We start from the raw sequence: 17,793 nt of genomic DNA on the forward strand, positions 1-17,793 counted from the left end.
GAGCCGAGATCGTGCCGTTGCTCTCCAGTCTGGGAGACAGAGTGAAACTCCATCTCAATCAAGCAATGCAATCAATCAATCAATCAATAGTAGAATGGTGGTTACCAGAGGTTGGTGGGGAGAGGAGATGTTGGTTAAAGGGTAGGAAAGTTCAGTTCCACAGGAGGAATACATGTTAGTGTCTACTGCAGAGCATGGTAACCATATTGAATCATTTTCCTATTTTTTCTTCTTTGAGACAGAGTTTTACTCTTCTGCCCAGGCTGGAGTGCAATGGTGCAGTCTCAGCTCACTGCAATTTCCGCCTCCCAGGTTCAAGGGATTCTCCTGCTTCAACCTTCCAAGTATCTGGGATTATAAGTGCCCACCAGCTAATTTTTGTATTTTTAGTAGAGATGGGGTTTCATCATGTTGGCCAGCTGGTCTTGAACTCCTGACTTCAAGTGATCCACCAGCCTCAGACTCCCAAAGTCCTGGGATTACAGGCTTGACCCACCACGCCTGGCCAATTTTCCTTTTTTAATAACAAAATAACCTTTTTTCAGTGAAAACAGCGAACCCACTCCCTAATAGTTCTAAGTGCTAGATCACTGGGTCCTTAAAATGTCGACGTCCTCACAATTTGCAAAGTACCATTTGCATCGAACAAAACACCTAGTGGGCCTCAGTCTCTCAATTATCACTGCTGAGGTCCAGTCCTCCACCCATTCCTCCCTCACCCCTGGGTCTAAGTGCAGGCTGCTCACCGGCCGAGTTCTCCTGCTTGAGGCAGTGGATGGAGGTTCTCTGGGTTTTTGGCTGCAGCAGGAGTAGGAGCACGGGTTCAAGGATGCGAGCCACGTCCCCGAGGGAGAGCGCACGCACCAGCCAGCCCTGGGCTGCTGCACTGATGGCGCCATCTGTGCAGGCCAGGCTGTCCAGCACGACGAACAAGGACCTGCGGTGGGAAGCATGCTAGTGGGTCTGTGCACAGCCACCCCTGTGCACCAGCCACCGTGGCAGACACTGGGCATAGGGTGTCACACAACACAGCTACCCTAAGAGCTCTACCCAAATGGGGCTTCCAGACCCAAGTGGATGAGGACAAGGGGGACTCAACTTTGGTTTCACGTTGGAATCACTAGCGGGAGCATTTAAAATCCTGATGCTCAAGCCTCACCCAAATAGGTTATATTTGACTCTGGGCATGGGCCCCAGCATCAGGATCAGCTGATGTCTCTAAGGCCAAGTGCCTAACCTCGCACCTAGACTTTCAGAGGCACCTGGGAAAAACAATGTGGAGTAGAATGTGCTGCAATCAAGTTCACTTTTTTTTTTTTTTTTTTTTTTGAGACAGTCTTCTTGCTCTGTTGCCAGGCTGGAGTGTAGTGGTGCGATCTCAGATCACTGTAACCTCCGTCCGCCTCCTGGGTTCAAGCGATTCCCCTGCCTCAGCCTCTCAAGTAGCTGGGACTATAGGCATGTGCTACCACACCAAACTAATTTTTGTATTTTTAGTAGAGACGGAGTTTCATGATGTTGGCAAGGATGGTCTCAATCTCCTGACCTTGTGATCCACCTGCCTTGTTCTCCCAAGGTCCTGGTATTAACAGGCGTGAGTCGCCGTGCCCGGCCTCAAGATCACCTCTTAAGCATGCAGTCAGCAATGGGACAAGCACACCCACCCAGTGTAGTCATTGCCCCAAAGGAGGGCTAGGCCATCTGCCCTCCCTGCAAAGTCCCCTCGTCAGGGCATGTTGTAAAAGCTGGACAGGTGACTTTGGGGCACATCAGGCTTCCTCACATCCCAACCAAATTAAGACAATTCCTAACATGTATTCACATGTGTCTGGCCTAAGTTCACTTAGGGGTTTATGGGAACCACTGACTGTGCTCTGGAGGGGTCATGTGCAGGGGTCAGGTTTTCTTTTCTTGAGATGGAGTTTCACTCTTGTTGCCCAGGCTGGAGTGCAATGGTGCAGTCTCAGCTCACTGCAATCTCCGCCTCTCAGGTTCAAGCGATTCTCCTGTCTCAGCCTCCCAAGTAGCTGCGATTACAGGCGTGTGCCACCACGCCTGGTTAATTTCTGTATTTTTAGTAGAGACGGGGTTTCACCATGTTGGTTAGGCTGGTCACGAACTCCTGACCTCAAGTAATCCGCCCACCATGGCCTCCCAAAGTGCTAGGATTACAGGCATGAGCCACCGCGCCCAGCCATAGGGGTCATGTTTTCAACTGCATGCACCTGTCCCTCCCCAGCCCCACACATTGGGCAGGAACCTCTGTGAAGTTTCCTTGTGAGTTAATGGTAGACCATAACGAAGCCCGCCTCACCTGTCAAAGGAGCGATTGTGCGATGTTACTCGACTGCCTTGGATCTCTCTTGTCAGGTGCCAGATCACGGAAAATCTAAACAGAGCTTCCAGCCTTGTTCCCTTGATTAGGAAATAAATGGGAGTGAGGAACTTGGTTTTGTAACTGACCGCTGTCTTCAATCACCATAAACCCCATTTAAACAACAGATGAAAGACTTGAGCAGAACTGACAGTGACCACAGTGAAGATGTTGCGTTCTCCTTTGGCTGATTCAGCCAGAGGAAAAGCAGAACCTGCATTCAGGCCCTCTGACTGTTCACTTTAACACAGCGGCACATTCCGAACTCAGCATGAGAGTCCAGGGTCTCCCCTGTGGTCTGCAGTCAAAGGAAAACACAAAGGAGCATGACTTCCTTGCAAGTTTCAGGGCCAAGTGTCTTAAAGAACGAAGACACACAATAGACTGCAGAGGAGACCCAGGACAATAAATCCTCAATGAAATATTTTTAAAAATCAGTTGTTTATTATTATTATTTGTTTTTGAGACAGGAGTCTCGCTCTGTTGCCCAGGCTGGAGTGCAGTGGCATGATCTCGGCTCACTGCAACCTCCACCTCCCAGGCTCAAGTGATCCTCTTGCCTCAGCCTCCCCTGTAGCTGGGATTACAGGCATGTGCCACTATGCCCAATTAATTTTTGTATTTTTAGTAGAGAAGGGGTTTCACCATGTTGGCCAGGCTGATCTTGAACTCCTGACCTCAGGTGATCCACCCGCCTCAGCTTCCCAAAGTGCTGGGATTACAGGCGTGAGCCACCGCACTGGCCTTATTACTTTTTTGGTAGACATGGATCTCACTATGTTTCCCAGGCTGGTCTTTAACTCCTTGCCTCAATTTCTCCCACCTCAGCCTCCCAAAATGCTGGGATTACAGGTGTGAGCCACCATGCCCCTCTTCAGTAAGTTCATAAAGAGATAATCAATTCCCTACAACTGCCTATTTTGCCAGCACCTGCAGAAGCCCTGCAAGTCCTTCCAGCAAGTCTGGGCGGATTTCCCTAGTGAGCCCTGATACAGTCACAGACCGCACTTCCAGGGCTGGAAAAAGAATGGCTTACGCTTGCAGTGTTCTTCCAGTCCGGAAATCCTGGAACACATCTGCCTATTTCATTAACCATGATGTTGCTTCAGCCCCAGAAAGACTTCCATTGGATGGATGTAAGTCGGCCTTGGGCAGGTACAGCTGTGGGCCAGGCCTGCAGTAGTGGGCGGGGCGCTGTAGGATGGTGACGGCCAGAATGGCTCACCTTGTCAGGGTCCAGGAGGGCATGGCAGATGATGTCCTCGCAGATGTTGGGCGTCGGGGCCAGGCAGTGCAGCCGGTAGAACAGTTCTACAGAGGTGACGTGATGCTCCCTGGTCTCTTTGTTCAGCTGATTCCAAAGCACACGAGCCACCCTCTGGGACAAGGAAAAGGCAGGCGGGGACCATTTCAACACAGACAGCATCTGCTCACATCCTCCTCACTCCGTCAGTCCCAGCCCCAACATACTGGCTCTCACATACATTTGCCATCGGAGAATCCTCCATGTCCAGAGACATAGCACCAACAAATAAATCAAAGCAAGAAACCCACCAAAGGCCAGGCACCGTGGTTCATGCCTGTAATCCCAGCCCTTTAGGAGGCTGAGGCGGGTAGATCATGAGGTCAGGAGTTTGAGATCAGCCTGGCCAAGGTGGTGAAATCCCGTCTCTACTAAAAATAAAAAAATTAGCCGGGCGTGGCAGCTGGTGCCTGTAATCCCAGCTACTTGTGAGGGTGAGGCAGGAGAATCGCTTGAACCCAGGAGGCGGAGGTTGCAGTGAGCTGAGATCTCAAGATCACCCCACTGCACTCCAGCCTGGGCAATAGAGTGAGACACTGTCTCAAAACAAAAAGAAAAAAAGGAAAAGAAACCCACCAACGACGTCATCCAGGCAGCAGGCAACGTTACAGGAGGTCAAATCTGGAGGTTTCTGGCCAGCTAAGAACACTGCAGCTCTTGCCTACACCTCAACATTACTTTCTGAAAGGGAATTAACTGGAAGCTGGACCAGAGGGGCTGAGGCATTCTTTCAACAGCGACACACCCAGCCTCGCCCTGTGCAGGCGCTGGGGAATCCACAGAGGCGCCCTCTCGGGAGTTTGGTGAATTTGCAGTGGTTGTCAAGACCACCCATTCTGGAGTTCAGTTCCACAGCACTTGGTCACCACTGGGGTTTGCTCAAATTGGTTACCACGCAGAACAGATGAAGAGCCAGGCCCGCCAGCTTTAATTCCACTAACTTGACTGTTCTGTTCTCTGTGCGCAACGCTGTGGCTCACTTTCAGGACTCTAATTGACCCCAAATCCAGTCCTCCATCTTCCCAGCCCTGAACACAGCTCATTAAACATACGGGGTCTGCAAAGGGCTACAGCCCTTCCCAAGTGGCAGGGAGCAGGAGCCAGTATGCCTGCCCCAAAAAGGGTGAGACCCAGAAGGAGGGCTGGTCCCCACTTCTGCGAAGGGGAATTTCTAAAGGCATTCTTATACTTCACAGACTATATTAAGCTTATATCTCATAGACTGGAGTATTTTAGGCATAACTTAGATCAAATAACTGTTTTTTGGCCCATTTCTTTCTTCTTTTTTTAAACGCACTCTTGCTCTGTCAGCCAGGCTGGAGTACAGTGAGTGGCACGAACTCGGCTCACCGCAACCTCCATCCCCTGGGTTCAAGCAATTCTCCTGCCTCGGCCTGTGAGTAGCTGGGATTACAGGCACGCACCACCACGCTTGACTAATTTTTGTATTTTTAGTAGAGACGGGGTTTTACCATGTTGGTCAGGCTAGTCTCGAACCCCTGACCTCATGATCCGCCTGCCTTAGTCTCCCAAAGTGCTGGGATTATAGGTGTGAGCCACAGTGCCCGGCATGGCCCATTTATTTCTACTCATCAAAACTGTCTTTCTGTGCACAGATCAAGTTAACTATTGAATGGCTCAAACTCCTAACCATTATTTTGTTAATTTTTCTCTAAGGGAAAGTGATTTCCAATAATCACATAACAAATGAATTCTGATATAAAACTTTTTGACTAAGTAGACCCCCACTTCCTCGCTGTCATTATCAAATATATGTGCCAGAGATTCCCCTTCTGGAAGGTTTAAAAACACTTTCTTGCAGAGTTTTTGAGTTGATGCTAATCACAAAAACTATAGTTACTCCTTCATATACATTTTTTTGAGACAGGGTCTCACTATGTACCCCAGTCTGGAGTGCAGTGGCACGATGTCAACTTATTGTAACCTCCGCCACCTGGGCTCAAGTGATCCTCCCACCTTAGCCTCCCAAGTAGTTGGGGCTACTGGTGTGTACCACCACGAAAGGTTAATTTTTGTATTTTTCTGTAGAGATGGGGTTTTGCCATGTTGGCCAGGCTGGTCTCAAACTCCTGAGCTCAAGCAATCAGCCCTCAGCCTCCTAAAGTGCTGGGATTACAGGTGTGAGCCACTGCACCCGGCCTTCCTTCACATGTTTAAACCTTACTCTACTGCTCTGTTCTGGGTGTTGTCTTAGTTATCTGAAATCTGCCATCACTACCTGATAAGAAGGGTCAGGGCACTCTTGGGCTATCTGACCTTTTCCTGTTGTACTGTGGGAAGCAGGAATTCTGGTATGTAAGCTGTTTCACAGGATTAAAAAAAGGCTGAAGGATCAGAAAACAGCCTTGTCTGGAGTCTGGGAAGTGGGGGCACATCCTGGCTATGGGTGAGGTTGCTGTGTCTCTAGTTCCAGCATCTGCAACAGGGACAGGCACTGGCCGGCACTGTCCCCAGCTCTCGAGAACTGTGTAATACATAAAAGTATGCTCCAAGGAATAAATCCTGGCACTCTATTGCACAGTAGCATGGCTACTGCTAACAGTAATGCATTGTATATTTCAGATTGCTAGAAGAGAGGGTTTTTGAATGTTTTCACAACAAAGAAATGATAAATGCCTAAGGTGATGGGTACGCTAATTACCATGATTTGATCATTACACAATGTATAAATGTATCAGAATATCAAATTGTATCCATAAATATATACAATTATTACATGTCAATTAAAAAAAGTATGCCGGGTGAGGTGGCTCATGCCTGTAATCCCAGCACTTTGGGAGGCTGAGGAGGGAGGATCACTTGAGGTCAGGAGTTCGAGAGCAGCCTGGCCAACATGGTGAAACCCTGTCTCTACTAAAAATACAAAAATTAGCCGGGCGTGATGGTGTGCACCTGTAGTCCCAGCTACTCGGGAGGCTGAGGTGGGAGAATCGCTTGAACTCAAGAGGCGGAGGCTGCAGTGGGCCAAGATCGTGCCATACATGACACCCCAGCCTGGGAAACAGAGCAAGATTCCATCTCAAACAAACAAAAAAAAGTATGCCAAGCAAGTGGTAGGTACTACATGAAAACGAAAGAAAAAACCAAGGCTTCAGAAAGAACTTGGAAAAGTTTCTCTCACTTTCCTAAAATAAAAAAGAAGATATTTAGTACTGTCACTTTTATTTTATGAGTACCTCTTCCAAAGATTCGTGGTCTCAATTCTTTCTTCTTTTTTCTTCCCTGTGCCTATACACAGTGTAAATATGCCAAATTTTCTGATCTCTGATCTCTGTAGGGCCAAGATGACACTTGCCTAATCGCTGCTGCTTATAGTGGTTCCAGTCCTAGTTGTAAGTCCTATCAATTCAAGATCTAATGTGACTCAACTCTAGCAGGAAGGGAAACATGGCACAAAAGTCAATGAGCAGCTGGGTACGGTGGCTCATGCCTGTAATCCCAGCACTGTGGGAGGCCGAGACAGGTGAATCACCTGAGGTCAGGAGTTTGAGACCAGCCTGACCAATGTGGTGAAACCCCACTCTATTACAATTAAAAAATTAGCCAGGTGTGGTGGCATGCATTTGTAGTCCCACCTACTCAGGAGGCTGAGGCAGGAGAATCGCTTGAACCTAGGAGATGGAGGTTGCAGTGAGCCGAGATCGTGCCACTGTACTCCAGCCTGGGCAACAGAGCGGGACTCCGTCTCAAAAAAAAAAAAAAAAAAAAAAAATCAATGAGCAATTACATATGGGCTCCCCCCAGGACCTGACACTGTAGATGGGGTCCCACCTAATGGAACCAAAGCTGAGCAGTGTGAGGAGTTCCACAGATGGACCCTCTCCCCAGCAGCAAAGCCATAACCGGAGAAAATTGTTTTAAAACCAATAACAACCAATCATTGAGAATCTGGAAATCATCCAAAGGGCACTGAGGAAATAAAGAAACATTTATTCTGGAAAATCTACTAAATTTCGGCAAAAGCAGCAAGAGTTGTGGCACTTGGGCCATGACCTGCTCGTCATCTCCTTCCTTCCCCAGCTCAGCGCCATGGAAACGTCACTAATCATGCTGGTGAGTGTGGCCAAGAAAAAGGGTGCTCTTTTTCCCCAGCTCCCAGGCAAGGGCTTCTGCACCTCCTGGGAGGGGCAGGCCACCAGCACGTCACCTTCCCACCCTCTGCTGGGTGTGGCAGAATCCAGGAGTCTCCAGTGGAGGAGTCATGGGCTCCCTGCCTCCACCCAGACCCCACTCCCAGGCAGGGGTTCCACTCAGGCATGGCAGGCCCAGAATACTGGGGCCCCAGTTGCTCTCACCGGAGCTTGCCTGGAGGGTGAAAGTTACATGCTGGGAGAGGCAGTCTCAGAAGACCTGAGGCTACTGCCTCTGCCCAATGCCCTATAGGAATATCCCTCCCAGAGAAGCGGACCACTGCCCCCATCCCGAGAGATGCGGTTTGGAGTTTTGCTCGGGGGGAGGAGCAGGCCTTAAGAGTGTTTCCAGTGGCAAATACCTGATAGAAGTCTGTTTTCTCTGCGATGACTTTCAATATCCCTGGAGCAATGGGAGGAACTGTTACCATCTGCAGCTTGCCAAAAAAAGGGTTGTGTCCAGAGCTCTTATAGCGTTTCATCTTGTCTTCAATGACAAGCGCTAGGGACTGGGAATGGTTGATCACTTCCAGCAGAGTGGAAATGGCCACATTCTGGAGGTAGCAGTCAGTCACACAGCAGCAAATGGTCATAAGGGATTTCAGCCAAGACGGAAAACTGAAATCACCGGCTCCTGAAAGAAGCCAGCCACAGAGGCAGAAACAAACAGAACCACATGAGAATGGGTCCCCAGCCTGCAGATTCTCCAGCACCCTACATGTGGGAAGTTACTCGAGAAATTCACCTGGACAGCAGTGCGCTAACCTCCTGCTGGTGAGATTATTTGGAAATAAGGTCTTTACAGAGGAGTCAAGATAAGGTCGTTATGGTGGGCCCTAATCCAATATAACTGGTGTCCTTATCAGAGGAACATGTCAAGGGAAGACAGGACACACAGAGGATACCGTGTGAAGACAAAGGCAGAGACAGGACTGATACACATGCAAGCTGAGGAGCCCCAAGGGTTGCCGGCCAGCACCAGAAGCTGAAAAGTATCTCACCCGGAGTGTCAGAGGAGCATGGCTCGGATGACACCTTGATCTTGGACTTGTGGCAGAATTTATGGTACTCTGTTAGAGGAGTCCTAGCAAACCAATATGTAAATATTGGCTGGGCGCGGTGGCTCACGCCTGTAATCCCAGCACTTTGGGAGGCCGAGGTGGGTAGATCACATGAGGCCAGGAGTTTGAGACCAGCCTGGCCAACATGGTGAAATCCTGTCTCTACTAAAAATATAAAAGTTAGCTGGGCATAGTGGCACGTGCCTGTAGTCCCAGCTACTGGGAAAGCTGAGGCAGAAGAATCACTTGAACCCAGGAGGCGGAGGTTGCAGTGAGCTGAGTTGGTGCCACTGCACTCCAGCCTGGGCAACAGAGCAAGACCCTGTCTCAAACAAAAAAATCTTTATCAACAAGTATCATGAAATAGTCTAGTTACTACCACTGAACACCATTCAGGTTCTAGGTCTTCTGATGGGCCACACTGGACACCCAAGGCTTAAAAATATAGACCACACCCTTACCACTTTGCCATGTAGTAAGACACAAGCCCAAACTGTACTAATTACAAATGAGGAATGGAACAAATGAGGCCAATAGCGCCTTCTTGGCTGACACAATTCGAGTGAGTCTATAAATAAAGGATGAGAATCTCTAATCTGAAAATCCAAAATCCAAAATCGGAAATCTGATTATTAAATACTCACTGGAGCATCTCAGATTTTGGATTTCTGGATTAGGAATACTGAATGGCTAAGTGTAAGGCAAATATTCCAAAATCTGAAAAAGTCCCAAATCCAAAATACTTTTGGTCCCTGGCATTTTGGATAGGGGATATTCAACCAATATCAGTCGCCTCAGTCCTGTGACTCCTGGAAGAGGGACTTCGGCAGGAATGCCACTCACCTGGCAGCTGGAAGAGCGTTTCACAGAGCTGCTCGGTCTCTTCCTCGGACAGGTAAACGGGGAAGGTGGCACAGTCCAGCAGCAGGTGGCAGGCAGCGGCAAAGGCCTCCCTGCATTCCTCCCTGGAACCCCCCAGGTCAATGACCACCTGCTCAACATCCCATTCTCTGTTTTTCCTGGCAGGGCTGCTGGGTGAAGACGACGGCGATTCTGAACTTTTTGTCTTGAATGGAGACCCTCGAGCCGTGAACAAGTCTGAAAGCATCTGCTTAAACTGGGGCACGGTGATGGGCCTGGGCTCCCATGAGTTCTTCCTGCTGGAATTGTCAGCTGCCAGGCTCTGCGTCCCACCCCTGTCCCTCTTCCCTGCAGGCTCCTCCGCCTTGCTTTCTTCTCCTGACGCTGTTAGCTGTACTCCGAAAATGTTCCTGCTGGCGAAGTTGGCAATTAACTCTTGGATGCAAAGAAACGTCCTCTGCATGCTCCCACCCTTCTTCCAAATGTCGTCCCTTTCCAGAGAAACTCGAGGAAGCCTCAGGTGCTCAGAGAGCTCTGGTGACGAGGCACTGAGCCCGATCCCACTGTCCTCAGACTTCAGAGGGGGAAACGAGCCATCTTCATCGCCGGGAATCACTGCCTTGGTTTCCAAAATTATTTTGCCGTTTTCACCTTTTATTGGACTCTAAAAAATAAAAAGAAGTGAATTGTGCATCTCTAAACACCAAGGTATTCAAGTCTCAGTTGAAATCATGAATGTATTTCAGTTCTGTTTTTCAAAATCATCACTCTCTAGAGAATCCTTGTGTCAAGTGTATAATAAAATTTAGGAGGCACCCAAAGCAGGGGAAGGAGAGGGTGGGGGCAAAGAGGAGGCTGGTGTACCCACATGCTCTTCAGGGAGGCTGGCTTTTGGGCCTATTTTTCTTGTATTTTCGTCTAAATATACAGCCCCTTTAAGAGTTCAAAAAAGTTGTTTAAAAATTGTTTCTGCCGGGCGTGGTGGCTCGAGCCTGTAATCCCAGCACCTCAGGAGGCCAAGGCAGGCTGATCACCTGTCACAATTCTCTGGGCATCAGAGCGAGAAATGTCTCTGACATATTAACAAATGTGAGTGATGAAACTGAGCTGAGGATAAAATAAAGGTATAAGGAAATAAAATAAGACCGGGCACAGTGGCTCACGCCTATAATCCCACCACTTTGGGAGGCTGAGGCAGGCTGGAATTTGAGACTAGCTTGGCCAACATGGTGAAACCCCGTCTCTATTAAAAATACAAAAGTTAGCTGGGCATGGTGGTGCACACCTGTAATCCCAGGTACTCAGGAGGCTGAGGCACAAGAATCGCTCGAACGTGGGAGGCAGGGGTTTGCGGTGAGATCGCACCACTGCACTCCAGCCTGGGCAATAGAGCGAGACTCCATCTCAGAAAATAAAAAAGAAGAAAAAAGAAAAGAAATAAAATAAGAGGGCAGGCAGGGCATGGTGGCTCACGCCTATAACCCCAGTACTTTGGGAGGCTGAGGCAGGCGGATCACCTGAGGTCAGGAGTTTGAGACCAGCCTGGCCAACATGGTGAAACCCCATCTCTACTAAAAATTAGCTGGGCAGGTACCTGTAATCCCAGCTACTTGGGAGGCTGAGGCAAGAGAATTGCTTGAACCTAGGAGGTGGAGGGAGGAGGCAGGGAGCCAAGACTACGCCAATGCACTCCAGCCTGAGCAACAGGAGTGAGACTCCATCTCAAAACAAAGACAGGAGAAAGCTAGAATAAAGAGTCTTCTCAAAAAAAGTATGCATACATGTATACACATATTTATATACATGCATGTATACACACACACACGTGTGGTGGCTTTTCCAAAGTGATGGCACTTCAGCCTTCAGTGAATCAAGCTTTTCTCTTTTCCTATACTGTTAGATAATATTACATTAAATTTGAAACTCTTTAGCATTTAAAACACCATGCTCTGTGGGGAAGAATGTGAAGGCAGTACGTGATGTTTAAACATGTTCTTCTTCATATTTGTAGACTACTCACGCTTAAGCTTTCTCTTCTTTTCTTTTTGAGACTGGGTCTCCCTTTGCTGCCCAGGTTGGAGTGCGATGGTGCAATCATGGCTCACTGCAGCCTTAACCTCCTAGGCTGAAGCGATCTTCCCACCTTGGCTGCCTGAATAGCTAGAACTACAATTGTACACTAACATGCCTGGCTAATTTTTTTTTTTAATTTTCTGTGCAGATGGGGTTTTGCTATGTTACCCAGGCTGCTCCTGAACTCCTGGGCCCAAGCAGTTTTCCTGCTTTAGCTTCTCAAAGTGTTGGGATTACAGGTGTGAGCCGCTGCCTAGCCAAGCTTTACCTCTTAAATTATCACGGCTGGGCACAGTGGCTCACGCCTGTAATCCCAACACTTTGGGAGGCCGAGGCGGGCGGATCACCTGAGGTCAGGAGTTGGAGACCAGCCTGGCCAACATGATGAAACCCTATCTCTACTAAAAACATACACACAAAATTAACCAGGTGTGGTGGTGTCGGCCCATAGTCCTAGCTACTCAGGAGGCTGAGGTGGGAGAATCACTTGAACCCAGGAGGCGGAGGTTGCAGTGAGCTGAGATCATGCCACTGGACTCCAGCCTGGGCAACAGAGTGAGACTCCATCTCAAAAATAAAATAAAAAAATTATTATCAGGATGTTTTTTCTCAATAGCTACAACAGCTAGGGAAAAAAAAAAAGGAAAACTTCTAAATTGAGATGGCAGTCTGTAATTAGTCTGTAAATTGAGATTCAATTCCTATCAGGCAGCTCATTTATCTCCAAAACCAACCAATACACACAGTTCTCACTTAGAATGCCTCCCTTTCTAGTCTGTTGACACACCTGTCTGCCACTCCAATGAAGTGACTTCAAGAGCAAAATTTTCAAATCCTTAGATAACATCAAAATAAAAATAATTAAACCATGGGTGTCCAACTGTTTGTGGGACCATCGTGGTTAGTCTTTTTGGAAGACAATTTGGCAACATCTCTCACAGTGTACAAGGGCCATGTGTGCTTTCTGGTTGCAACTCACGGCTAAGAACGTATCCTTCAGAGACACTAACCCCCAGGGACAAGTTGTATGACTGACGGCGGCACTGTTTTTAACAGTGAAAAGCTGGAAATAACCTAAATAATATCTAGGGAAATCACTGAAGAAATTATAAACCCATATCATAGATCATTATGCAGAAGTGAAAAAGAATAAATGCCTTTATATATTCTGTTATGCAAATATGTTTCCAAAATATTGTTTGAATGAAAAGTAAAGGGCTGGGCACAGTGGCTCATGCCTGTAATCCCAGCACTTTGGGAGGCCAAGGCAGGTGGATCACCTGAGGTCAGGAGTTCGAGCAGCATGGCTAACATGGTGAACCCCCGTCTCTATTAAAAATACAAAAAATTAGCCAGGTGTGGTGGTGTGCACCTGTAATCCCAGCTACTCGGGAGGCGGAGGCAGAAGAATCACTTGAATCCATGAGGCGGAGGTTTTAGTGAGCCGAGATAATGCCACTGCACTCCAGCCTGGGTGATAGACTCTGTCTCAAAACCAAAAACAAAAAAGAAGTAAAGCAAGTCAGAAATACTGTATGTTATGGGTTTAACTGTGTCTCCTAAAAAGGTGTTGGAGTCCTAACTCCTCGTACCCGTGAATGTGACCTTAATTTGAAAATAGCGTCTTTGCAGATGATCCATTAGGGCAGGCCCGAATCCAGTAGGACTGGTGTCCTTATAAAAAGGGTAGCTCTGGACACAGAGACAGACATGCACACAGGTTGACGGCCAAGTGAACACAAAGGCAGAGGCTGGATGATACTTTGACAAGCCGAGGAATGCCAAATATTGCCAGCAAACCACCAGGAGCTAATGGGAGGTATGAGAGGCTCTTCTTCCCCATTGCGCTCAGGAGGGGCCAACCTTGCTGACACCTTCCTGTCAGGCTCTGGCCTTCGGAACCATGAGAGAACAAATGTCTGTGGTTGAAGCCACCCAGTCTGTGGTATGTTATTATGGCAGCCCCAGCAAATTACTCCAGTACCTCATCCCGCTTATATTCGAAATAACCAAAGTCACAGGCTACAAACATACACATAACACAGTCTGCAAGGCTAGTTATAACTGGCCCATTAACTGTAGTCATGTAGTTATTAATTATGTCCAACCACTAACTGCAGTTACTGACCAGGCAAGTAGCATGTGAGTGAGTAAAACAAAGGGTGCTAAAACTTGAACATTTTTTTTGTAGAGACCGGGTCTTGCTCTCACTCAGGCTGGAGTGCAGCCGTGAAATCACGGCTCACTGCAGCCTCAACCTCTCGGGCTCAAGTGATCCTCCCACCTCAGTCTCCTGAGAAGATGGAACTACAGGTGCACACCACCATGCCTGGCTTATTTATTTATTTGTTCAGAGTCTCGCTCTGTCACCAAGGCTGGAGTATAGTGGCGTGATCTCAGCTCACTGCAACCTCTGCCTCCCGGGTTCAAGCGATTCTCCTGCTTCAGCCTCTTGAGTAGCTGGGATTACAGGTGTGTGCCACCACGCCTGGCTAATTTTTTGTATTTTTAGTAGAGATGGGATTTTGTCATGTTGGCCAGGCTGGTCTTGAACTCCTGACCTCAGGAGATCCACCTGCCTTGGCTTCCCAAAGTGCTGGGATAATAGGCATGAGCCGCTGTGCCTGGCCTAATTTTTATTTTGTGGAGAGAGGAGGTCTTGCTGTGTTGCCCAGGCTGGTCTTGAACTCCTGGGCTCAAGCAATCCTTCTGCCTCAGCCTCTGAAAGTGTTGGTATTAAGGCATGAACCATTGCACCGTACAAGGTGCTAAAACCTTTTAAAGTGAGGGTTTTACAAGCACATTTGACATATTGCCTGGTATCTTCTCATCTTTATTCCCATCCTGAAGACTCTCTACTCCCAGGAAGGCATAAGCTGCTTTTAGCGCCCAGAATCATCTCCGCCCCTCAAGGCACACACCGAGGTTCCGCTGGTGGGCTCCGTGTCGAGGTAGGAAGGTGGCATCTGGACTTTGCTGAGCACCTTGAAACACGTCTTCAAGGCATGTGTGAGTTCAGGTAAACTTAAGGCCTCCATGTCCTCGGCAAGAGGCTGCACCAGGCAGCCAAGCACCTGAGGGAGATACTGAGTTTGTACCTCAGAGTAAAGTTCCTGTGAAATAAACACATAGGTTAATCCATACATTGTCAGTTTACAATCAGAAAAACAATACATCTCAAAATGGCATCTAATTCAATTTTTTCGGGCACAAATTTCACATTAATTTTCAAATCAGAAAACAAAACAAGGCTTGGTGCAGTGGCTCATGCCTGTAATCCCAGCCAGCGCTTTGGGAGGCCGAGGCAAGCAGACTGCTTGAGCTTAGGAGTTTGAGGCCAGCCTGGGCAATGCAGTGAGACCCCATCTCTACAAAAAATTCTAAAATTAGCCAGATTTGGTGACACATGCCTGTGGTCTCAGCTAGGTGGGAGGGTTACCTGAGCCTGGGAGGATGAGGCTACAATGAGCTGAGACCATGCCACTGCACTCCAGCCTGGGCGACAGAGTGACAGCTTATCTCAAAAAAGAGAAAAGAGGCTGGGCATGCTGTAATCCCAGCACTTTGGGAGGCCGAGGCTGGTGGATCACCTGAGGTCAGGAGTTTGAGACCAGCCTGGCCAATATGGTGAAACTCTGTCTCTACTAAAGATACAAAAAATTAGCTGGGTGTGGTGGTGGGGGCTTGTAATCCCAGCTACCCAGGAGGCTGAGGCAGGAGAATCACTTGATCCTGGGAGGCAGAGGTTGCAGTGAGCCGAGATTGTGCCATTGCACTCCAGCCTGGGCAACAAGAGCAAAACTCCCTCTCAAAAAAAAAATAAAAGAAAAGGAAAAGAAAAAATCATTTCTATTGTTTTTTCTTTGAGACTGGATCATGTTATGCTGTCCAGGCTGGTCTCAAACTCCTGGGCTCAAGCAATCCTCCTGCCTCAGCCTCCGGAGTAGCAGGGACTATGAGCGCAAACAGGGTGCTGGGCTCAATATTTTAATTTGATCTGGACAAACTGAGGATGTTATTTCTCTCCTCACAAGTGGCTTTACACTTTCTAACAGAACATAAAATTGGCACGTTTCTATATTAAGGAAATTAGTTTCCTTTGAAAAAATTAGCCAATAGCACAATTTTAATTAGGAAATGTATTGACTCTTCCCCTAAAATAACTGTAATACAGGGATGATACCCAGTTCATCGGCTGGTTGACTTAACTTCAGCTTAGCCCACTTACAACTGGCCCAAAAGTTATAGCCCCTTTTAAATAAGACATGAGGAATATAAGAGATTATATCCAGGTATACATTTTATGCCAAAACAAGCATCAAGGACAGTGTTGCTTATTTATGTTAAACACTTTCAGTAAAGTGAGGTTGATGAGGCAGGCCAACACCACCAGTGAGAATGTAAACAATGGGTGTTGGGCCATCTCTTCCCAAGCACTCACCAAGGGAATGACGTCCAGCAGGAAGACCAGGAGGGCACAGAGCTCTGAGATGGTCGGCGGAGGGCTGACGCTGTTCCTCACGCTGTAATGCTGCTTCACTGGTCTACAAATCGCAGCAGAGAAAAATCAAATTTTTGGCCGGGCATGGTGGTTCACGCCTATAATCCTAGCACTTTGGGAGGCTGAGATGGGCAGATTGTCTGAGCTTACACCAGCCTGGGGAACATGGTGAAACCCCATCTCTACTAACATACAAAAAATTAGCCAGGTGTGGTGGCGTGTGCCTGTAGTCCTAGCTACTTGGGGGGCTAAGGCATGAAAATTGCTTGAATCCAGGAGGCAGAGGTTGCGGTGAGCCAAGATTGTGCCACTGCACTCCAGCTTGGGTGACAGAGCAAGTCTCAAAAAAAAAAAAAAAAATCAATTCTTCCTGCCATAAGTCCAAGCATTTCTTATATTATTCTACTCCAAACATAATGAAAGACAACTTTTGTAGTTCTGATAACTAAATTTTGTTGACTGAAACTATCTAACATGGAGAAATGTTGGTGTCTTGAATCTGTTGGTGTCCAAAACAGGTTCCCTCTGATTGAACTCTACTGATTCAGATGTGGGTGGTCCCACACCCATGTGGGCACTCCACACCCAGGAGACCTGGAGCGCGTCGACAGATGTAATCCCAGGTCCCCAATCCAAGCCCAAAGGCCCATTCCAAGGGAACGAGGCTGGGCTGGAGGACACCACAGTCCACATGGCTGTTCGATCTGCTACAGGAGTGGCCTGAGACAACGTCTCTCCAAGTAACATCAGGAGTTTATCAGCACCTGAGTTGCCTGGAACACTTCAGCTTCTGAAGAGAAGTGTAACTCCACCAATCAACTGTTGTTAGTTGCTTATCTTATACTGAAATTCAACACTTCTTTCTAAATAAATAGGGTACTAGATAAATAGTAAGTTAAAAAGTATCTATTGCTTCTCATCCCATAACCCTGGGATGAACAAATGAACTGTAATTGCATCCACAGGCCACAGCAAAGCCACGTTATACTGAAGACAGACATTCATCTCAGGACAGTGATTAACTCTGAAATGAAAGGAGGACAAAATGTTGGGAAGGTGGAGAGTCAGCTCCAGCTGGGTAGAAACATTCTACTCTTTTTTTTTTTTTTTTTTTTTTTTTTTTTTTTAAGTAACCAGGATGACCGGATGCAGTGGCTCATGCCTGTAATCCCAACACTTTGGGATGCCAAAGCAGGCAGATCACTTGAGGTCAGCAGTTTGAGACCAGCCTGGCCAACATAGTGAAATCCCATCTCTACTAAAAATACAAACATTAGCTGGGTGTGGTGACATGCACCTGTAGTCCCAGCTACTTGGGAGGCTGAGGTGGGAGGATTGCTTGAGTTGGGGAGGCGGAGGTTGGGGTAAGCAGGGATCATGCCAGTGCACCCCAGCCTGGATGACACAGAGAGACTTCGTCTAAATTCACACACACACACACACACACACACACACACACACACACACAC

At 47.8% G+C, this 17,793-nt stretch overlaps 1 protein-coding gene across 6 annotated transcripts in view; it reads right to left on the reverse strand.

The window, feature by feature from the left end:
* Window positions 1–17,793, reverse strand: part of DOP1B (DOP1 leucine zipper like protein B) — a 119,927-nt gene that overhangs the window by 45,764 nt on the left and 56,370 nt on the right. For all 6 annotated transcript variants that reach the window (XR_004268601.1, XR_004268600.1, XR_004268602.1 and 3 more), the window contains 7 exons: window positions 16,265–16,367; window positions 14,745–14,936; window positions 9,733–10,414; window positions 8,191–8,462; window positions 3,600–3,752; window positions 2,315–2,415; window positions 747–937 (listed from right to left, as the gene is read on the reverse strand). Coding sequence is in view for 3 of the 6 variants with exons in the window: in XM_032276931.1 (XP_032132822.1) it covers window positions 747–937; window positions 2,315–2,415; window positions 3,600–3,752; window positions 8,191–8,462; window positions 9,733–10,414; window positions 14,745–14,936; window positions 16,265–16,367 (1,694 nt within the window). In the remaining 3 variants the exon portion in view is untranslated. The remainder of the gene's footprint in view (window positions 1–746; window positions 938–2,314; window positions 2,416–3,599; window positions 3,753–8,190; window positions 8,463–9,732; window positions 10,415–14,744; window positions 14,937–16,264; window positions 16,368–17,793) is intronic.

Source organism: Sapajus apella, unplaced genomic scaffold (assembly GCF_009761245.1).
Source record: "Sapajus apella isolate SASKATOON/1434 unplaced genomic scaffold, GSC_monkey_1.0 scaffold8, whole genome shotgun sequence".
Classification (NCBI taxonomy): Eukaryota; Metazoa; Chordata; class Mammalia; order Primates; family Cebidae; genus Sapajus; species Sapajus apella.